At 42.9% G+C, this 23,357-nt stretch overlaps 6 protein-coding genes across 6 annotated transcripts; 1 reads left to right on the top strand and 5 right to left on the bottom strand.

The window, feature by feature from the left end:
* Positions 1-39: 39 nt before the first annotated feature.
* EAE97_010970 (uncharacterized protein) lies at positions 40-1,975 on the bottom strand (the record flags this gene model as incomplete). Its single annotated transcript, XM_038881485.1, has 4 exons — positions 40-155; positions 325-1,413; positions 1,482-1,563; positions 1,844-1,975. The coding sequence occupies 4 exons, from the start codon at positions 1,973-1,975 to the stop codon at positions 40-42; spliced, it is 1,419 nt and encodes a 472-aa protein (XP_038727644.1).
* A 1,372-nt stretch (positions 1,976-3,347) lies between these two features.
* On the bottom strand, positions 3,348-4,384 carry EAE97_010969 (uncharacterized protein; the record flags this gene model as incomplete). Its single annotated transcript, XM_038881484.1, has 4 exons — positions 3,348-3,534; positions 3,616-3,698; positions 3,761-3,964; positions 4,079-4,384. The coding sequence occupies 4 exons, from the start codon at positions 4,382-4,384 to the stop codon at positions 3,348-3,350; spliced, it is 780 nt and encodes a 259-aa protein (XP_038727643.1).
* Positions 4,385-5,205: 821 nt separating this feature from the next.
* Positions 5,206-8,111, bottom strand: EAE97_010968 (uncharacterized protein; the record flags this gene model as incomplete). The annotated part of the gene is made up of 5 exons (XM_038881483.1): positions 5,206-5,625; positions 5,678-7,177; positions 7,230-7,495; positions 7,554-7,874; positions 7,964-8,111. The coding sequence occupies 5 exons, from the start codon at positions 8,109-8,111 to the stop codon at positions 5,206-5,208; spliced, it is 2,655 nt and encodes an 884-aa protein (XP_038727642.1).
* A 2,054-nt stretch (positions 8,112-10,165) lies between these two features.
* Positions 10,166-11,512, bottom strand: EAE97_010967 (uncharacterized protein; the record flags this gene model as incomplete). The annotated part of the gene is made up of 6 exons (XM_038881482.1): positions 10,166-10,265; positions 10,316-10,554; positions 10,607-10,736; positions 10,786-10,914; positions 10,966-11,311; positions 11,389-11,512. 6 exons carry the CDS (start codon positions 11,510-11,512, stop codon positions 10,166-10,168), a joined length of 1,068 nt encoding a protein of 355 aa, XP_038727641.1.
* Positions 11,513-18,511: 6,999 nt separating this feature from the next.
* On the bottom strand, positions 18,512-21,138 carry EAE97_010966 (uncharacterized protein; the record flags this gene model as incomplete). Its single annotated transcript, XM_038881481.1, has 6 exons — positions 18,512-18,700; positions 18,756-20,650; positions 20,708-20,787; positions 20,835-20,851; positions 20,916-20,985; positions 21,071-21,138. The coding sequence occupies 6 exons, from the start codon at positions 21,136-21,138 to the stop codon at positions 18,512-18,514; spliced, it is 2,319 nt and encodes a 772-aa protein (XP_038727640.1).
* Positions 21,139-22,739: 1,601 nt separating this feature from the next.
* On the top strand, positions 22,740-23,159 carry EAE97_010965 (uncharacterized protein; the record flags this gene model as incomplete). Its single annotated transcript, XM_038881480.1, has 2 exons — positions 22,740-22,812; positions 22,879-23,159. 2 exons carry the CDS (start codon positions 22,740-22,742, stop codon positions 23,157-23,159), a joined length of 354 nt encoding a protein of 117 aa, XP_038727639.1.
* Positions 23,160-23,357: the final 198 nt, after the last annotated feature.

Genomic DNA, 23,357 nt, shown 5'->3' with positions numbered 1-23,357 from the left:
AAATAACTGACATTAATGCTCAAAATCCAATCCAGTGATTTAGGAAACCAGATTTGGACCCTTGGAAAACACATTCTCGGGGTCATACTTTTTCTTCAGCTCAGCAAGACGTGGATAATTGACGCCATACACCAGATTGCCTGCTTCATGGTTTGCTATCAAATTCATTAGCCAATGGTGTCGCTTTCTTTCTGCGACGAAGATGCAAGGAGGTTTTTGCTAATTAGGTGGATATCGAGAATGGAAGCAAGGTTCGCGTAGCGACCACAAGCGATGTTTAGAGGAAGAATCAAAAGCACAGAACCAAAAGAGAGAAAAACTTACCACCATCATAATTCGCATACGCACCCACTCCATCCTTGGTAATCTCATCCGTCCCGTCCTTGAGCCTCCTCTCCAACTCCGCCTTTGTTTTTTGAGCCATCATCCTACACCACTCTCTACACTTCGTGTCCGTCTCTTGGCTTTCCCAACTCGCTCCAAATACTAGGTTTCCATACGCGCCTCTATTCGCGTATGCGGTCTCTTGCTGTCCCACCTTTAATATCTTGCCGAAAGGTATGTATTCGAAAATCACCATGGTATATTTCGCATCTGGGGTCTCGAGGAAGAATTTCTCCGTCTCGGTGTAGACGTCCGCGGCAAAGGAATAGGTCAGAGGGAACATGACTGCGGCGCCTTTCAAGTTGCGGCGGAGGCCGTGAGCCATGGGTTCGTTGAGCATGCCATTTACTTCTACATAATCCATTTCTCTCGTGGTGTTGGCGAGTGGCTCGAGATCCAATAGCGGTTTGAAGTAGGCTTGAGCTTCGGCTTCGGTGCCGTTGTAGAAGACGGGGACGAGGACCGCGGGCTGGAAGGCTGGGGGTGGAGAAGCAAACGCGAGAAGCAGGAGAGCATTTTCTTCGTCGAGCGTGACGATTGTGTTGGCGAATGAAATGATTGCTTCTAACTTCTCGCGGGGAAACACTAGCATACCGCCCCAGACACGGTTGGGCTGCGGGTGCAATCGATAGGTAAAACTCGTCGTGACGCCAAATCCAATACCCGCGCCGCGGATTGCCCAGAAGAGATCGGGTTCCTGATTTGCAGAACATGTCACAATGCGTCCATCGGCGAGAACGACTTCTGCTTCGAGAAGATTATCAATCACTAATCCGTGTTTGGGAGTGAGATGGCCAAAGCCACCTCCAAGGGTGAGTCCGCCGATTCCAGTATGATTTACGGTACCGCCGACGGCAGCGAGGCCGTGGGCAAAAGCAGCGGTATCGACGTCGGACCAGAGAGCGCCGCCTTGACAGCGGGCTGATTTGTTGACGGGGTCTACGGTTACGTTGCGCATTTTGGAGAGGTTAATGGAAAGCCCATTTTGGGTCGATGAGGCGCCTGATGAGCCGTGTCCACCGCCGGCGACTGTGATGGAGAGTTAGTTATAGGGGATCATAAAATTTGATTAGACAAAGTATCAACGAAATACTCACCTGCGAAATCGAGTCTCTGTTCTTTGACAAAAAGAACGAGTTTGGAGACGTCCTCGGCGGTGGTAGGATAGACAATTAGGGCCTAGAGAGGATATTAGCAAGTACATCTTAACAGGCACCGAAAATTAGTTAATTTAGACAGATAGATAGATGTATATAAAAAAATCCTTGGGGAGTTTTGATGGAAAGCTCAATTTTCCAATCCCCAAAATCATCACACAAGCTTCACTCCTCTTGCGCACCTCTCTCCCCTCACCCTAGAGCAACAACCATTCCCTCTCCTTCTCCCTTTCTCTCTCTCTCAATAACAGAAACCCAAGAAAACCCACAATAACAAACATTAAAAAAAAACATAAACCCACCGCCTGCCTCTCCGCCGCCCTCGACCACCGACTAATTCCCTCCACATACCCCTCATCCCCCTTCATCAAAATCCGCGCATCAGAACTCAACTGCCCCTTCAAACTCTCCACCAACGGCCCTAACCATCTCATTTTCCGTTCCAAAAGTTCCACGATTCTCTCAATAACCAAATCCCTCCTCTCTTATGAGATCCGGAATAAGATAATCCCTCGCCCCTTCAAAAAATTATCTTTTGTTTTATTCAACTTCGACTCCGACTTCGTAATGTATGTAATCTTTATCTTTCTCGTACCCAAGGTAACCAAATATGTTCTTCTCTTCTTCTCTTCTTCTCTTCAACTCTTCACCAAGTCGAACAAAGTACCACGGGACAAATAACAAATATTACACACACGAATGTACGACGATTGTCCGACGAGATAGAAATTGGAAAATGGGAGTTCTACAGGCAGAAATAAGTAACTACATATAAGCTTAAATAATAAAGCCCCCATCTCGGATGCACGTGCCAATCCCTTCTTCCCCTCCCCTCCCCCTCTCTGAACCCCTTCCTGAAGAAAGAAAGAAAGAAAGAAAGAAAGAAAAGAAAAGAAAGGCAAAGTAAAGAAATGCGGGGTCCATTATCCATTATCCATTTACCATTATCCATCCATCCATTCATTCCACAGCACACCCAGACACCACACCCTACCCCTCCTCGCTAATCTCATATCTCACATCTCACATTTCACATCTCACATACTCCGCCAACCTTCACTCCCTCAATCTAGCCGTACTAATTTATTACTTCCTACTTCTTTGTCAAACACATACCACACTCCATAGCTAAACACCATACAAGTCAGCTGAACCCCAATCCAACCTAATCCAACCCGACCTAACACATCAACAACACAGCAGCCATTCTTTTCGGAAAAGATTTGCGCTGCGGGCGTTTGTTGGCAGATTAGCAGAAAGACAGGCGTGTGATGGTCTTTGTATTATTTACATACTTATTTACATACTTGGGTACTTACATACATACATACATAAATGAGGGGTTTACCAAAACAAGACAAGACAACGATTACCTACTAGTTTATCGTACATTCAGCTGAAGAACAAAAAATGAAAGAAAAAAACAACAACAGAAATGTGATCAAATAAGTGGAAAGTATCTAGGTACTCGGATCTAGAGATGACAAGGTGGTATTTACATGATCATGGGGATATGATATCTGAATCCGTTATAACTTTTGGAAATACTTCCTGTATTACTTTTATCGTCCATAATGTGATCAAGCGGCTTCACAAGAAACTAGAAATCAGAATCGTCATTCAAGATCGAATTCTGATATCTTCGTGGTTTTCATTGAGAGCATAGAAATATCAATATTAGCAACAATATCTAATTCCATTCCCGTTTTCATCTAGGTTACCATCCCATCGCATCAACCATCTCTCCTCCAAAACATACACTCTTCCCCTTCCCCTTCACCATCCCTTCCACCCCCCCCCTCTCCCTCAAGAAATCCCTCTTCCCCCATCAACCTCCAAACAAGTCCCGGTAATGAACCTCGCCTCATCACTCGCGAGAAACAAACAATAATTCGCCACATCTTCCGGCGTACACAGTCGTCCTAATGGCACATTGAAGAGAAATTTGTCACGATTCTCGGGCGTATCCTCTACACCCGTAAATGTCGAGAAGCTGCTTCATGTTAGCCTCCTTTCTTATGGATTATCAAGTCAAGATGAAGTGAAATGAAATAAGATGGGATGGGATACACACAGCCCTGTACCAGCAAGAAGAGGACAAATCGAATTGACTCGGATATTTTTAGATCCATATTCTGCCGCGAGTCCTTTCGTAGCCTATATCAAAACTGTACATTAGCAGAGACAACCACGATCATGGGATAAAAGAAAGTACTCACATTGACAACAGCGCCTTTACTAGCATTATACCAAACCAGACCCGGACGAGGTCTCGTAGCTCCAATCGACGCAATATTGATCATCGATCCACCCTCTCCGTGATTAACAACATTTGGAATAAAATGTTTCGTCGCAAAGAAGATAGATTTGACATTCAGATTAAACACCCTATCGAATTCATCTTCGGTGACATCCAACGTTGGCTAGATTAACAAAACACAAAGTCAGTATCTCTCATTCCCCATACTCATCCCTCACCCCTCCATCTCTATCTCCATCTCCAGCTCCCCTCTCTCCCTCCCCATCCACATACATACCTTATTCCTATAACTCCCCCCCGCATTATTAACACAAATATCGACCCTCCCCCACCTCTCCACCACTCCCCTACACAACCCCTCCCACTCCTCCTCGCGCGTCACATCCATCTTCACAAACGCTATACTCTGCGGCCACGCACTCGCCACGCGCTCGCCACCCACCGCATCAATATCTGCAATCATCACTTTACATCCTTCTTCCGCGAAGCGGCGCGTGATGCCTGCGCCGAAGCCCGAGCCGCCACCGGTGACAATCGCGACTTTGTTTTGGAGTCGGGTGCCGAGGATGGGGGGTTCGGACATTTTGCTTCTTCTTCGTCTTCTTTCAGTAGGTTTGGGAGGAGCAGGGAAATGAAATATTGATGAGTGATGACTTTACTCTCTTGATTAGACAACAACCTCTCAATCAAAACAAATCGTGAAAAGTAAAAAGCATGTACAAACAAATTGAGAAGATAAACCTACCGACCTAGGTAAATGATCACTCATATCCTCAGCCGATCAACCGATCGACAAGAGCGACAAGCTTTCTACACCTACTACGTTGTCTTGCATACCTACCTAGTACAGATGGGAAGGTGCGGGGGATAGCGACAAAATGAGGGGTAAGCGTCACGAGACTTCTCGATTGGTGTTGCGCAACTCCACTCGAATGAGATCTAATGTAACCATTTCTTGTAATTTTTTGACTCAAACGGATTGTCTTGGCTCCAGTAATAAGCTCTCCAGATGTCAGCGTTTGGCACCCAGTGAAGTTCTTCTACATATCTAGCCTCGCAGCACTTTCATTCACGAGGTCATGAAGCTAGTTGCTAGACACATAGACAATCACAGTTGGGTAGAACTGTCACTATTCTCTGTTTACTCACTTAAGATAGGGAGACACAGCCTTTCAGTTGAATAGGAAGTAGGTAATAGGTAGTTAGGAATGTCGTTGATCAATAGAAACTAGTCACGACTTAATGCATCGTATCGTAGCACATTATTTCGTGTACTTATTTCCCCCCCCCATCCATCATTATCATCGTAACCATCTTTTTCCCCCCAAATCATATCCACCTGAACAGCCATTCAGGCATGCTATCCATCATACATCATCCTTAACGCCCTTATATCATTTCTACCTACGCCTCTTCCCCCTTCCCAGCAGCCAATGGTTCAATATTCCAAATCGACTCAGCATACTCATTAATACATCTATCACTACTGAAGAAACCCATTCTAGCCACACTAGTAATAGTCTTTGTAGTCCATTCATCTTGATTCTTATATGCTTCATCCACCAAAGCTTGAGTTTGGTTGTAGCTGTTGAAATCATCGGAAACGAGATAGTAATCACCATGATCTTTAATAGCACCAACGAGAGCACCGAATGCATTAGCATCCCCAAAAGTACCCTTTTGAATAGCCTCAAAGACCTTCTTAAGGTCAGGGTCAAGTTGAGTAGAGCCGTAAGTGTGAGCATGACGAAGGTCATCAACATCCTCAGCTAAGTTACCAAAGAGGAAAATGTTGTTCTCTCCGATCTCACGAGTAATTTCGATCTGAAGCTTAATTAGCGAGGTGCGCGATAAATAAAATAAGGGATAAACTTACATTAGCACCGTCGCAGGTACCAATAATCAATCCACCATTCAACACGAACTTCATGTTTGAGGTTCCACTGGCTTCTGTACCTGCTGTCGAGATGTGTTCACTGATATCACTTGCCGGGCAAATCATCTCGGCCTTGGATACATTGTAATCTTCCAAGAAAATAACCTTCAAGAGATCCCCGACGTCTTTATCATTGTTGACAACAGAACCAACGTTGTTGATAAGATGAATGATAGTCTTTGCCATCCAGTAACCTGGAGCGGCTTTTCCACCAAAGATCGAAACACGAGGTGCCAACTTTTTGCGCTCTTCTGGACTCATAGCTTTGATAGTCAAGTATCTGTGAATAACACCAAAGATGTTCATCTGTTGACGCTTATATTCGTGTATACGCTTGACTTGAATATCAAACAAGGCAGCTGGATTGACGGTGACATCAGTAGTCGTCTTGATGTGTTTTGCTAAGCGAACTTTGTTCGCATACTTGATTTCCTGCCACTCCTTCTTGAAAGCCTTATCATCAGCGAATGCTTCGAGCTTGCTCAGAAGAGTAAGATCCTTGAGGAACTCATAACCACCAAGCTTGCTGGCAATCAACTCAGACAACCTAGGGTTGGCTTGGTGAAGCCATCTTCTAGGTGTGATACCATTGGTAACATTAGTGAACTTATCAGGGCCGAAGATCTTGACAAAATCCTTGAAAATAGTGGTCTTGATTAAATCAGAGTGAAGTTCAGCCACACCGTTAACCTTGTGGGAACCAACGATAGCCAAAAAAGCCATGCGAACCATCTTTGGTTGAGATTCTTCGATAATCGAGACTCGGCCGAGGAGATCTCTCTCACCAGGGAACTTACGTTCCACGGTTTGCAAGAAGAACAAGTTGATTTCGTAAATGATTTGAAGATGTCTGGGGAGTAAGTTCTGGAAAAGAGGAACGGACCACTTTTCGAGAGCTTCGGGAAGAACAGTGTGATTTGTGTAACCAAAAGTCTTGGTGACAATTCCCCATGCCTCGTCCCACTCAAGACCTTCAAGATCAACAAGAACACGTTGAAGTTCAACAACAGCAAGAGTTGGATGAGTGTCATTCAACTGAATGGCAACTTGTTCTGGGAATTCCTTCCAAGCACGCTTGGACTTCTTGAATCGACGAACAATATCATATAATGATGCAGCAACCCAGAAGTATTGTTGCTTCAAACGAAGCTCCTTTCCACGCTCGAGATTGTCGTTAGGATATAAAACAGCACTGATAGTCTCGGCACGTTGTTGATCGGCCACTGAACTTTCATAGTCACCACTGTTGAACTTCTGGAAGTCGAATTCACCGCTAGCAGCCTTGCTAGACCAAAGACGTAAGTTGTTGGTAGCTGGTGTATCATAACCTGGGATTGGAACATCGTAGGCTACGGCCTTGACAATTTCTCCGCCCTCCCATACAGTCTTCGATACTCCCTGTTCATCTTGATACTTTCTGACATGGCCATAAAATTGGATCTAAAAACTATTAGCTCTACACGAAATAACTTCTGGGCGAAGGCAAACTTACATCAACAACGATATCATGTCTTGGGAACTCCCAAGGATTGAAGTCAAGCCAATAATCTGGGACTTCGACTTGATATCCATCTACAATTTCTTGCTTGAAGATACCATATCTATATCTCAAACCATAACCCCATGCTGGATAGCTCAAGGAAGCAAGAGAATCCAGGAAACAAGCTGCCAATCGACCAAGACCACCATTACCAAGGGCAGCATCATGCTCTTGGTTGATGATATCTTCGATTCTGAAACCAAGATCCGAAAGACCCTCTGAAGAAAAAGTCAGAAATTACACTTCTTGAACATCCTCACAAGTAATCCAACATACCTTTAGCAACATTCTTCAATCCAACATTCAACATAGCATTGTCGAGCGCTCTGCCCATCAAAAACTCCAAACTCAAGTAGTACACACGTTTGCCATCAGCAAAAGTTTGTCTCTGTTGAGTACGATTCCACGCCGTAATCAATTTATCTCTGAAAGCCAAACTGGCCGCAGCATATGCAGCAGTTTCATCACAGTTGAACATACTACGAGCCAAGGTAGTTTCAACATGACGAACGACTTCCTTCTCAAAGTCCTCCTTGGTCTCAAATCCTTTAGCAGTATATTTCTTCCATGCTTCTCGTTGAGGTTCAGGGATCGATGCTATGCAGAGAAAGCAAATGATTAGCGTGAATTTCAATACGACATCGAAATGAGAAAGGTATCAGCAGAACCAAAGAAATATATCATACCTTCTACACTTTTGATTTCCCCAGCACCAAAACCGGTAAAGGTACGCTTGTGTTTAGGCCTTGTAACGCCAGCAGGACCAACAGGACCTTGGAGCTCACTAATTGGAGCACCTGTAGAGGGACGTCTTTCTCTAGTTGAAGTTGCCATCTTGAATCCGAACCTGTACAGTCTTCGTGACGCTTTTCAATACGCAGATGTGCCGAGTTATTGAAAAACAAGAGATGAGAAAGAAAAGGTTGCAAGAACCTGAGGGATAAGTTGAATAAAAACTATGTGTTCAGGCGATCGGGTATGTATGTATGTAAGTATTGTCAATGTATGTGGTGAATGCTCGTTCGTTGATATTGATGCGGGGTTAACCACAGATCGGGTCCAGCTCAGGTAATTCTAATTGCGGGGGATGCGAGTGTGCTTGGAGTGACAGGTGATTCGAATTAATGTACTATGTATGTATGTACCTAGGATGTATGCAAGTAAAGTAAGAGATGTTCCTAAACCAATCTTCTCTGATGAATAGAGAAGATTCGTGGTGTAAGTTATATAAGTTATATTATATTATAACAAACAGACAGACAGACAGACAAGCAGAAGAAACGATAGATAGAGAGGTAGGTCGTTCTCGTATATTCGGAAAGAAGTTCATTGATATAAATATCCCCAGCTCCTTCCTGGAAATCCTCCCCACCATAGCTTCATCTGGAATCTGGATATCTTCCCGGACATTTCCATCCCTCGCAAGAAAAACATACGATCCCACCCAACCTCGAGTCTACCTACCACGAGCCTGAGTAACAACAAGGGCCTCTCCCACCCAAGCTAACCATCTCCACAAAAACAGTCTGTACCAATCAAACTCGCCGCGCCCCACCATAACGAGCTATACGCATGCAAAAGCAAACCCAATACTCTATACATCGTGCTAAAACAGAACTATGGATGTTCTCGAGTATGTGTGAAGGATGTATGAGTGTGGGGTTCAAAGCATCACCATTTCCCGGTTTTCTCCCAGGGCACAACTGTTCATCGTACGTATCTAAAATGGCATGTTTATGACGATATCCCAACTGTTGTTTTCCATCTGCACAGTATGTAATCCATATCAGGCAGTGCACAGGTAGACGTTCTGTGTTCATCTATCTATTCATCTATCTGTCTATCCATCCAGCCATCCAGATATTCAACGTACATGTACTATGCTCAAGCTACCTATAAACATCTCTCTGCTCTCTCCACAGCGGGGTATTCACAAACGCCATAAACTCTATCTCCTTCACATGATACATGCTACATCCAAGATACATCCATCTAACATACTGCACATCTTCCGAATCTCGGATCCTCAGATCTCAAGTGTATCCCTCCATCTCTCCATCCCAACAATTTCAAATTTCACCCTCCACTCCCCAGCTTCAAGCCCAATCCTCAAGCCCTGCGGACCCCGTGTACAGTCAGTCAGTCATATTACGTTGAGTAAAACGTGAATTATCATTGAAAATCTATATAAACATGTATCAGGTCTACCGAGTAGAGCACACATCACAAATATGTCGTGACATTGTAAGAGTACTTCGGTTTCACGTGTGTGTTACGCTTAATCATCACTCACGCAAATTCTCCCATCAACCCCTCGTCACATTGCGACATAATGAATGGCCATCATAGAATCTTTTCAATAATTACTGTTCATCCATGTGTCAAAATAATCGACACTGAACTGATATGATCGCCGGCTATCAACTTTCTACACTGTCATGGTAATTTCAAGTCCATCTTTCACCCCCTTCCCCTTCCCCTTCCCTCAATATGACAGTATCCTTATTGTAAACCTGCAAATGCTGAGACGCTGAACCCAGATCACCCACCCATTTCATCCGGATTTTTCCCAAATACCAATCAATCGATTTCCCATAGACCATTTGGCCCTTGAACTCCTCACAATTGCAATATGTAATCCCGCACATATGTAAAAGTCATGGATGTAGTACCCTCACCCCGCCAACCTAATAACGACATAGAAGTCATTGTTCGTGCAATGCCACCCCCTTTCCAGTCATCCAAGCCCAGATCATGCAGCATACACCTTGTAATCTTTGTCACACATCCTTCCCTAAAACTCCTAAACCAAACGCCAGTTTCCAGTCACTATCAAATGGATTATATAAATTAAGACATTATTCATCATGAGCTATACTCTTATCAGATTAGAGTATGCCCGAGTCTTTGAGAGCATTTTGTAATATGGTCTCTTTAACGGCAGCGAACACCAGTCGAATATTCGAAGTATCAGTAGCTTGTGTGAGACTATTGAATGTTAGAGGTGTAGTTTTGAGGGACATTCAAAGAAGACTTACTGTGGATATAGATTCAGATGAGCTCTATTAACCTGATTGAATCTCCAAAGTAGATACTTTGCTGCTCTATTCAAGTCGTTTCCACCAGAATAATCTGGGAAGTAAGTTTCGAGAGGTGATCGACCAAGCTTTTGTTTGAACAAATCAACCTTGTTGAGAAAGAGAATGATACTAGTACGCATGAACCATCTTGAGTTAACAACCGAGTCGAATAAGACGAGACTCTCCATCATACGATTCTGGTGTAATGTTAGGATTGTTATAAGATCCATACTAGGGGAGAATTCTTACCTGATTACTCTCCTCTAAAAGAACCTGATCATATTCACTTAGCGCAACGCAAAATATAATTGAAGTTACATTCTCGAAACAATGAATCCACTTCTTTCTCTCACTTCTTTGGCCACCAACATCAAACATACTATCATGAAGTCAGTATCAAGTGTTTAAAGCAGGCATATTATACTGACTGAATACTCAAAGAGCCCATGGTGAATCTTGTCTCATAAATACCGGTTGTTTTTGTTCTAGCCCTCAAAACATCGGCCTCGGTAGGAATATAATCGTGTGCTGCAATCCTTCCGGCCTCTTCGAAGAAACTATAGTAGGTTAGCATCATTGCCGATACATGGAAACTATGGGGTACGCACTATGGTGCTGAATCCATTAAATAGAATTCACTCTGCCGAGCCAATAGAAGATCAATGTGCCCATCCTTCCAGAATGATGCCACAGCCGTGCCAACTCGAGGATTAAGTGGTGTATGAGGATCAGGGTCGACAATATACTCCAACAAAAATGAGCCGTACTCCTTGTTCGCTGGGTTCTCTGGCTCAATCTCCATCTGTCGCATTGCACCAACCAATGCCTTTGCACAATCAATCAAATTCTTGTAGATCGTTAACCGGTACAACGCCAACTCATCAATGGTGTAGCCATTCTGGTGTATGATTTTCATCTGCTTAACTATGGTTGATTTACCACTCTCGCCCGAGCCTGTTGCGATGAATGTTAGCATTGAACAAGTTTTGCCTTTGTCCTTGAGATCTTTGAAATGAATTTGAAATATTCACCTAGTAGAAGGATTTTGCATTCTCTTCGAAGTCTTTTCGAATCCTCTTCCAGCTTCTTATCAATCATTTGACTCCTCTTTCTCTGTTCCGTGTCCTCCACATTCGAGCTCATACAAGCACCCATCCTGCTTCACCTGGCTGGCTGCTTCGGCAGCCCCCGCCTTTCCCTTTAAATGCTTCGATGAATAGAATCGCGACGATGGTTGTCCTTATGCTTTATATGTTTATTCGCTGATCGTTTGCAAGAGTTATGTCGTCACTTATTAATTGAGGTGTGACGTTATGCGTAGTCTCCGTCCCGTCCCAGTCCCAGTCCAACTTCAATATCCAACACGATTTCACGAGGCTATCAAATCCAATCCGTACAATTGTATTGTTGAAAATGGGAATATTCGGACAAGGATGATTCGAGTCGGGATTATCGTAAGTATAATTCGTGAGGCAGCTCTAGACAATGCGAATAAGATTGATCGATGATAGTTGAGGTTGTGACGAAAATAGACGTGAAGAGGATATATTATCGAAATGCCGTCAAGGACAGTACCGAGTCTCCACAACCCACTCAGAAAAGCGGATGGTTGAAGTTGTTAGTGAGACAGGAATCACCCGAGGCAAGCTCAATAATGATTTTTTTTTTCTTCTCCCTCGTTTTTTTTTTTTGGAGGTCGGGTCTTTGATAGCGAACAAAGCTTATTGTTTGAAGAGTTTTTGTTTGTTTCGTATGATCTTATATAATCTTTGAACGGTTTATCAATTGAGGTTTGAAGATATGCTAGGTACGAGATCTTTGCTTGGTGAGTGTTTGTCGATCAAGAGAATGGAGAATTATATCAACAGATGAGCAGGGGGCGAGAGAGGAGAGAGGTTGGTTTAATTGATTGTCTGACGATGGTGGGTGGGTGTGGACTCGAATCAATGAGGTAGATAATTTAGAGTTGATGGATGGATTGATGGTCTTAGCTCAACGAAAGGCGGCGTATGATTATGATACTTCAAGGTAAGGTTGCTCTCTTTTTGCTGTGCTGCGGTTCAGACAAGAATGGTGCCTCTAGGGAAAGACTGAGATATAGTATCTATGGCATTAAAAAGCCAGATGATATTAATGCTTTCCTAGTCTTCTATCTTATATGAGGGGATGATGGGTGACGGGATGGAAGAATGATTGAATGAATGGATGAATGGATGGATGAACCTGAGTACGATACTACGTATTCCTAATATGATGATGATGATGATGATAATGAAAATTTCTAGTTACAAGTTTGAGCTCCAGCTTGATATCAACAATAGTTAATAAGTAACGTAACCTTATGTAAATAAAGTATCAGGGATATATTGAATGTAAGCTAGGTAGGCAGGCTCGAGGCAGGGTACTTGGGTGTTTATTACGAGTTTAATAATGAGCAAAAGTCACCAGCCCGCCCGCCTGGTAGGTAGATCTGCAATGATTTGGAAATTTTATCAAATTTTCATTGATTTGAGAGGAGGATGATGCGTAGATAGGTAAGTAGGTGGATAGAAGAGAGGTATGAGTAGAGGAAGCCAACGTGAAGTGTGGGGAGAGTAATTTGATTGATATTGATATTGATGTTGATAATGATATGATGACTATATAAATAACTCTGATAACCTCAATAATCGACGGGAAGGCCACCATTAGGTTTGAAATAGTATACCACATTCGAGAGCTTGTCTGTTGGTCAGTTTAGATATATCAACCGAGTTCCTACCTAGATATATATATCTATCTATCTATCTACCTTTGCTTCAATATCAAATTCCACACATACACGCGAGAATAGCTGCATGCATGTATAATACTAAATACAATAATGACATGGGTAGATAACTATTAAAGGAAGATCTATAGATTTAACTAAAGATCTTCCATTCAATAAGGCACAGTACAGTCGCTACAAAATACCATCATCTCACGATATTGGTTTCCAAGTCGCTAACTTTCCCTTCCTCCCTCATTCACTCTCATCAAATAAAGTCCCATCTCACTCAAACAAAGTCTGTGTGTTACCTACCTAGGTATCTATCTATATCATGCGGCATACGCACCAGGTACGGACGGGTAGTATAGTATTAGAAGCACTAGGGATGCCTCTTCCTAGGATATGTTGTACTACCGGTGCGGATGTAAGTCATATGTATGTGGGCATGTGTATATGTGAATGTATATTTATATCTTCTATCTAGGTTAACTAATATATATATATATATTCAATTTTTCTTCACAATTCTCATATCTATCCACTAGATATAAACAAAGTAGAGATCAATAATCACGAGATCAATAATCACGAGATCAATAATCACCAATAGATACCTAGGTACCCACCTACTATCCACCTCCCTAGTAATCAATCAACATCCATCCATCCATCCATCCATCCATCCATCCATCCATCAATCAAATCAAATCAAATCAAATCAAATCAAATCAATCAATCAATCTAAATCAGTATTCTAACCCCTCAACCAAAACATCTCTACCCAAGTAGGGGATCTATCTAGATCTCATCTACTCGTAAATCAAAACCATTCATAATAAATCCATAAATCCATAAATCCATAAATCCATAAATCCATAAATCCATAAATCCATATACATCCATAAATCTATAAATGTATAATACCTAACCTCAATCTCTACCATCAACTCTCCCTCTCCTTCTCCTTCTCCCTCTCCTTCTTCCTTCTTCTCCCACGCTTCGAAACCCCATCACCCTCGTGGCCGCAATACCTCATCACCCACCAACCGCCCCAAGCTTCTCAATTGATCTTCCTCTCTTAGCAAATCTCGACCCAATTTTACCCAAATATCCTCCATCGACCCAAGTTACCCCAATCCACTTGGTGATGGTTTCCACTTTACTCGCAACCTAAAGTGTTCATCATCATTTATCCCTAACTGTGTGAGGGTTTGAGGGAAATAGGGATCATTATTATGCATTTGATTTCATGTCAATTCAATTTCATTTCCTCTCAAACATGGACATGGGAAAACATGGGATAATTAATAATCTACGGAGTAGGTATCTAATATAAAGGGTCCTCTACCTCCTTTCTTCTCTAATTACCACTAGACCCAAGGAGAAAGCATGAATGTAAAACTAAACGTCGGTTTCATGAAACTCGGGATTCACTTTCTCTTTCACATTTCTTGTCGTGTCTTGTCTTGTATGACCGACCACCAGAACCCTTCAAGGAGATTCAGATTCAGATTCAGATACAGATTCGGATTCGGATCGAATCGGATCGAATCGAATCAATCCCCTTATTGCACATCTGTTCATCGCCATTTATCCACGTGTGAAGACCAGATCAAGAGATGGTTATTAATCGCCACATGTATTTATAAGTATATACAAGTAGTAAGTGGTAAATAGTTAAGTAGTAAATACAATACTACATACATAGTTTAATAAGGTCCTCGTAAGACAATCAATCATTCATTCAATCAATCACTTACTCTATTCATACCTACCTATGCAAATAAGGTACAGTACCTCTCAAGAATTCAATATTCATCTCAATCAAATATACTCACTCACTATCCCAAATCTAGAATAATCACAGTCACAATCACAATCACAATCAATTCAAACTCACATCCATTCTCTCGGGCCTCGCATTCACTTTATCTATCTTATTATATAAATAAATAAATAGATGCAAGGAAACAAAAATGAAAGATTACTTACGTACACCCAACTCTCGCCTCCCAAACGCCTCTTCCGCCTCCACAACACGAATACAATACGACACGACACGACATGACACGGCGTTTACTCCTTCACGGCCCATTCAGCCATTTCCAACAAAAGAAACCGCGCTTCCACAACATCACTTACTTCATCAACATCCGCATCCAATCCACATGTCCATCCCCATCTCATCAAATCTCATACCATACCACACCATCCCCCCTACTCCACAACAACTTCACTTAACCTCACATCGTATCACATCACCTTACCTTACCTCACCTCACCACCCAAACCACAATCACAATCACAATCACACCATAACACCCAAACCCTATTCATTCATTCATTTCCTCTGTTTCCCTAATCGATGTATTTATAGCAACCACCCCTCCACCTATCCTTTCCATTCCACCTTTCACCTCACTCACCATTCCCATTCCCCTCCCCTGACCAACCTAACCTAACCTCTCACACCCATCCCCCCCCAATCCCAGTGCCACGCGAAACTCTCCTCGCTTGTCGTATCCAGCCGTCTCTAGCGTCCACCATCCCCTGACACTTTCATCTCGGTACCGTGCTAAGGTTACGAACGCTTTGACGTCGAGGCGGAACTTTTTGGCTCTGACTGCGTAGACGATGCTGGTGCAAGGGATATCCTGATTTATATTATCATATTATAATTAGGTATTGGATGCACTTGATTTCTTTGCGTGTGGATTCGTGAGGCTGTATGCGTGGTGGGTAGGTAGTGGGAGTAATGATTCGATCTATACCGGTATAGCGGTAACTAGCTAAGTGGATAGCTATGATCTGATTCTGAGAGTAAGGTGTGTAATCTTACTACCTAGATGATACTTTGATATATACACACACACACACACTTAAACATTTAGAATCTTTATATATAACTATATATATACATATAGTGCTTTCAAGGAACAAAGAAAAGAAAAGAGAAGAAAAAGAAGAAAATTTCAAATGAGATCACAAATCCCAAATAATCATCTAATTGATAAAACAAACATACATGCATGCATATATCTATACCTATCTAGCTAGCTAGCTAGCTATGCCATCGTCATCATAAATCCGATTCCCCTATCTCATCTCATAACCTCAATAAAAATACCCACCTGCTTTACTTACTTACATAGTATAATCATAAATCCTCATCTCCCCATCTCATCTCATCTCAACTCAACTCCTCTTAAACCCTTTTTTCCCCTCCGAAAACTCACAAACTAGATATTACATCACATCAAGAAACCCTACATAAAATACTCTACATGATATGTCTACCTATGTACCCACCCACCTACCTACCTACATCCCCATATCCCCATATCCCCATCTTCTCTCCCCCCCCTCTCCTCTCCTCTTCTCTCCTCCCAACCGAAGAAATAATCCAGACCAACATACACATCTAACCCATTCAAATTCCCCACAAACAAAACCTTTCTCCTTACTTGCCTCCAATACCTCCGATACCTAGGAACTCACAGGAATCACAGATACATCTTCCAACCATAACCCCAAATTAGTAAACCAGACTCATCTACCAGGAAATCATTCGATCACTCCACATAAATATCTCTGTACCATCTCTTCTCTTCCCTTCCCTTCGCTTTCCTTCCCATTCAGCTTCGGCTTTATACCACTGCTTCTCCTCTACAAATCTCCAATTTCATAAACCTACTTGACATACCATATCCATCTTGAATCCCTCCTTCGACCTTATTTGCTAATCCGTTACTTACCCTCACTCTCACCCTGACCCAAACCAATATCTACCTCCCACACATCTCTCTTCTCTCCTCTCATCTCATCTCATTCCGTTTTTCCTCCTCTGGCTATATGGCATTCACAAGCATGCCAACCTACCAATCTATACTCTAAGCTCCCCCCCCCCCCAACCCAAGCCCCTAATACTTACATCCTCATTCATCACCCATCACCCATCACCCATCACCCATCACCCATCACCCATCACCCATCACCAACCTTCATCCAAGTTCAAGTTTAAGATCTCACCAACTTCGTCCCGTTCCCACACTATCAAAAAAGACTCATATCCCATCCCACCCCATCCTACACAACCCCAGCTTTTTCACCTTACCTTGACTTACCCCCCCCCTACCCCATTTATCCCAGATTAATACTCTTCCTCCCCATTCATCCCAGATTAATACTCTTCCTCCCCATTCTCCTCCCCATTCTCCCCCCCCCCCTACTCCCCCACTACCCCGCCACCTTCCAACCCCCTACCCTCCCCCTCCCAAGCTAGAATCCTACAATTAGAAATCCTACCTTCTCCTTCTCCCCCTCCCTCCCTCCACCCACTCATCCTCTCCCTCCTTCTCCTTCCCTCTTCTCACCTTCTTTCCAAACCACTCAACAACCCCGTAACTAGGTACTCCCCCAAAAGGCCTTCACACAAAAATAACACTGTAATTCCACGATTTAGCACATCCCTTCACCCTCTTACCTCCACTCCCCACCATGCAAACCACAAAAGACTCAAGCACCTATATCATTCATCAAGGCATCCATTCACATTCCACTCACAAACCTACTCATTAAACACCCAAGAAGTACTATATATAGATAGGTAGGTAACATTGACTGGTTCTCGCTGCAACTCGCTGACTGATGTTTTCTTTTACTCTAAACACCTGCATCATTTATTCATGCACACTTCTATGCCGGCTCAATTTTTCCCATTTATGCTTCCTTACTTAGCCGTACTTGATTTTCCATCCCAATTATGATCAAGCCCGCCCGCCCATTCACCATCACATCACATCCAATCCTCAAGCCATTCATTCATTTTAGTCATGATATGCACCCAATGACCAATTGCGATATGCTACATTCTGCCCTTTATTTCCCCTTAACTTCTTTCCCATCTCCACTCCCTCCCATGTCCCATCACCGGCCCATCCCATATAAGTATCTCCTTCTCGTCTAGAGAACTAAATCTTCTTGAAGTGATGTGCGAAGTTGTGAGTTAGGTATCCGCGGTATCAAAAAAAGAAAAAGACAAAAAAAAGAAACCTTGATTGTAAAACACATGACTGTGTTTCCACAACAAACAACCAATAGCTTTCTCGCAACTCCTCCCTCCCTCCCAGATATGTCCCAAAGAATTGGTCAAGAGTGGCACCAGTAACACAACGAATGAAAACGATAAAAAATATGCATCAATACGCCTGATTATCGCCCCTTCATCCATTGACTATGATAAAAGGATGGCCAGCAGGTAATTACTACCAGTTCCTCTCCCCAAATCTTAAGTATGGGCTGGTAACTCTTATAACCAACTTCAATAAGCCGCCAATTCATAAAAGGTCATCCATCGTGAACCCCTAATGCAAGAGATTCTGTCAAATAAAAAAGTTTATGGATCATGCAAGGTACCCGAGCTCATCATCATCGAGTCGCTCTAGGTATTCTTTCTCCAGCAAGATATCAATACACTTCTTGATATCTGGAACCTTTGGTGAGAATCGGGTGCGAATCTGACTGATGGTTTCGGCAACAAGAACGCTGTGCTTCATCTTCTTTCGTGCCTTCATGATACGAACAATGGCAGACTAAAAGAGAGGTTAGTGGGAGTTCATCTGCACTACATAAGTGATTTCTACATACCTGCATGAGCAACTTCCTGTCTTCCTCAATAGTCTTGTGAGTCTCATCAACCTCTTGCTTTTGCTCCGACTTGATAGCGATATTAAGATTGACACGAATCTTCTTGCTCTTGAAATCATAATTCAAGTTGAAGGTTTTGCCAGGTCCTGGCTTGTCGTCTGCTGGAGTCATAGTGAGGACCTTGGATTTCAAGAAAATACCAAGGGTGGGATCAAGGATATCAGCCTGTAACTGAGTTGCCTTGGCGATATCTTCATAGCTGTTCTTGTCACTCTCGTTAAACAACAAAAGGATGGCCATTTGATAAGTCGAAACCTGGAAAGTATATGGAGTCTTTTGGTTTTTACAATAGTTGGCCTTGATTTCACCCTTGCACAATTGCCAAAGCCACGTGAGTTTTCTACCACTGTGCTTCTGGTTGTAGAAATTTTGGAAACGCTCATAGGCCTTGGAAATCTCCACTGGTGGGGTGAAATCTGTATTTGGTGGATTCAAGGGCCACATACCCGTGCCCAGAATTGAGTAGCTAGCATCGATTGGCTTTTCTTCGCCTCCAGTAAAGATTCCTCCCTCAAATTCCTTAAAGCCGCTGTTCAGATCCTTCGAGATTTGAATGTCCTGGAACATACGTTGAAGCTTGTTGGTATATTCGAATCCACATGCTTCCTTCAACTTGCTGATCATGCTTGTCTCTGCATCATCTGATGACGAACTGGTGTGGACCAATCTGCGAGCAAGCATACGCGAGTAGAACTTCTGGAACACATCTTTGTCTTCAATATACTTGAAGACTGTCATGATTTGAGTAAGAGAGTTCTCGATATCACTCTCCTCAGCTCCACTGGCACTCTTCTTCAATAACGAATCGGCATATTTGGCGAGCAATTCAGGGGATTTGTTTGACCCAGATTTGCAGACTTTATTGCGGTTCACAAACTCCTTGCATGCATTATCAAGAGACCTAGTAAACTCAGGCTCATCCTTGAATGCTTGTTTTACAAGACTTGAATATTGTGTGTGGATCTCGAGAAGAGCATCCACATAAACCTTAGGTTCGAGCTTATCACCCTCACTAGCGACTTTTGCTACTGATGCAAGACCGGCGTTGCGAACATGAGCCTCGAATCTGGTACGGAGTGGTTCAAGACCATCTGGAATTCTTGCCAGCAAGTTGTACATGCGTGCCATATCGTCATATCGATCATTATCCAAAAGAACCTGAAACTCGTCTCGAAGAAGTACGGAGTGGTCTGCAATAAGAGCAGTGTTGCAGGCTTTCTTCAATGGAATGATAATATCCTGGTGCAGATACATTCTAACTCGCTCTTCCTCTTCTGCCAATCGAATTTCAGCCTTCTTCATGTATTCTACTATGCTATTTTCCGCGACAAATTCTTTTGATTCGGTTCTGTAAAAGGCTTCGGTAGCTTCTAAGAATGGCTTCTCAAAGTGGAAACGGTAAACATCGAGGGTCGATTTAGTAGGATCCGATTCATCCAACCCAAGTGATACAAAAGAATCAACAATGGCCTTGATCTGGTTATGCTCGATAGTCTCGCCATTTCTTTGCCTCTCAACCATCTTGAGAACAGCATCCATAACCTTTGAGTGGACAGCTGTGAACAGAGTTTCTCTCCATTGAACAAGGTGTAGAGTGTAAACATCGTAAATGTTCTTTTTTCCTTCGTCCATTTCTCGCTTTACCCAATGACGATTAAGGTATCGGAACAAGTGGTTGACATATTTTGCTGCTGTCGTGTATCTATCCCATTCCCGAATATAGAAACTAAGGAGAGCTTCGTCGCTATGTGTCTTAGAGGCGAGAACGAGTTCCTTGAGATATTGTGTTAGGTATTTGATGAGGTTTTTGTATAGATCTTCACCGAGAAGGTGTGCTGTAAATATAGAATCAGTATATATGTGTTAAAATTTGGATTGGAAAAAGGTCTCACCTCCTCGATGCGCACCTCCGATCACTCCTGGGCCATGGTTGCTGACTGCCTTTTGTGATGTACAGAAATTATGCACAGCTCTATTCCGGGTTAGATGATGCTGCCAATGTGTGTTTGGAATACGCACGTGTATACACCCATATACTATAGATAGAAAGCAAATCAGTAATTGCGCATAAGAGCTGAAGAGAGATGGAGTGGCACCTACAGTATTCATATCGACACCATCTGCCAATTGTAACATGACCTTTGAGACTCCAGCCTCGAGATATTTCCATCTAAATCGCAGAAATTTGTAATTAGCATATTGAATCAAGCAAGGTCGAAGGGGAAGGTGGCAGAGAGAAAAGATCCAGTACGAACGTCGCATCTAAGTCCTCCCGATTGGGGACAGGAGGCATAACGACTACCGTCCTGGTAGCGACCGTCATCTTGAGTAAAGTTCAATGGAAGTGGTAAAGAGAAAAGATCGTATGTTTTGAAATGGGTTCAAACTGATATAAGGAACTGATGGATTTGAGCCAGCAGCTTGAAGGAATGTAGGTTCGGGACTGTAAGTAAGATTATGAAAATGGAGATGATCAGATGAGCACCTTTGTGACAAATCACAGAATACGATGCAAAAGGTTCTCCAGATCCTGGAAGTTGTCAAGGTGGAAGTGAAAGTCGAGGTTGAGGTTGTGATTGTGGTGAGAGTGTTGTAAATTGAAGTGGTTGTGTTGGAAAGATGATGCAGAGGATATTTATTAAAGGGTATACTGCCCACAATGTGAACTAGAGGGAAAGAACACGCTAGAAAGTTGAACCCGTACAATAATATACGGTCAGATCTCTTAAATCTTTCCAATAGAATATATGAGTAGATGTTAAAAGGGTGAATGTGTACGAAGTTTCCCTTTTCCCTTTTTCCTTGAAGTCTTGAGTAAGGATGAATTCGTGATTCAGTTGTATGATAGCAGGCTGCCGTGCACTTTCTATACGCAGTATGCAAAGATGCCTCAGGTTATAAGAATTTTACCGCCAAACACAGGGTTATGGAGTTACGGCAGGCGTCAAAAACAGCCAGGAGTTTAAGATTCGAAGCGCCAAATTGTACTCTGTATTGATAAAGCTCCCGAAGTCCGAGACTTCAAAGGTCTTGATAACCGATAAGAATGTTGACTAAGCAAACTGACAGATTGATGTACTGGTAGTTAATTAGACATAACACAATCAATACATAGCAAGCAACTTCATCAATTCACAACATTACATAGCATCTACTATTCTTAGAAACTTCAAAGGAAGCAAGCTTTTCATAAATATATACAAAGTTTTACTGAATATCCCGAAAGTTCAAGGATTTAGTACAATATGACATACCTATCAAAATTAGCAGACCCCTCCTTTTACCCCTCATCCCAAAGCCCACTCGAGCCCGAGTAGGTAGGCATTCAGATGAACTACTAGAGAAATCTTCACATCCCTTCTACATCAGTCAGTGTTTTCTTTTGCTGAGTAGATATCTTCTAATATCTCAATTCTACCTCAGATATTGTTTTGGTTTAGTACCTAGGTAGGTAGGTATAGATAGTAGATCCAATGTATTACTCATTTGTAATTTCTTTAACGAGAGTGACATCATTGCTATTACCTAGATACTAGTCCTCAAGCAAGCAAAGTCAATTATTCGCCTGGTTTTTGTCACACTTTATTTGTCTCGTTCCATCACCAAGTCCTCTATCTGCTGGGCTACTCAACTGAATACATTAAGATCTTCATCCACCACCTAACATATCCATCTTTGCCCGCTCCTCTCTCACAAGCTACCCCTTTTCAATTCTCAAAAAAAAAAAAGATGCACCTCCCTCTCGAGCTCACCCCCCTCATAAATCTAACCATAACCCGCCATCACATCCCCATCCATCCCCACCCTCACCCCTCCCACCCCCTCCTAATCTATCATTTCTGCATCCCCCCCTCCACTCCCCCCTCCCTCATCGAGTCCCACCTCAAATCCCTCAATATCGTCATTCCTCACTGGCGCTACACCATGTACACACACCCTCATTTCCACAGCAGCACCCACGAGGTTCTTTGTATATTTTCCGGAAGTGCAAGATTATGTAACCACCCCCCTCCTCCTCCCCTCTCCCCTTCCCACACATCCACTAACCTCCCTTCCTCCCAAGGTTTCAGCACCCCAACTCACACCCCCTCCTCCAAGATCCAAGCTACCGTAAAATTCGGCGACGTCATAATAATCCCCGCTGGTATATCTCACCACCTCCTCGAGGACCTCACCGGTGATTTCCAAATGATCGGTTCTTATCCCAAAGGTAAAACATGGGATATGTGCTACGGGGATGGAAGTTCTGGAGAAGAGGAGAAGATTCGGGGAATTGCTGATTTGGAATGGTTTGATCGGGATCCCTTGTATGGAGATCAGGGGCCCGTTTTAGAGGAGAGTTGAGAGTGGGAGTTGGGATGAGATAGACTTAGTCGTAGCATGCCGTTCCTGTTTAACAATGTACTCGCTACCAAAAGAGGGCAAGCAATCTAATAACATTAAATATATTCCATTGTATGTATGTATACGTGTATTGTATATGCGGTAATACGATAAGTGGTATGTATGATCCTGCGATTCCTGAATTTTCCCTACCCAATC

The sequence above is a fragment of the Botrytis byssoidea genome (assembly GCF_014898295.1).
Source record: "Botrytis byssoidea strain MUCL 94 chromosome Unknown BBYS_032, whole genome shotgun sequence".
NCBI classification, from domain to species: domain Eukaryota; kingdom Fungi; phylum Ascomycota; class Leotiomycetes; order Helotiales; family Sclerotiniaceae; genus Botrytis; species Botrytis byssoidea.
The sequence above is the reverse complement of the archived record's forward strand: the minus strand, read 5'-3'. Positions and strand labels throughout refer to the sequence as shown.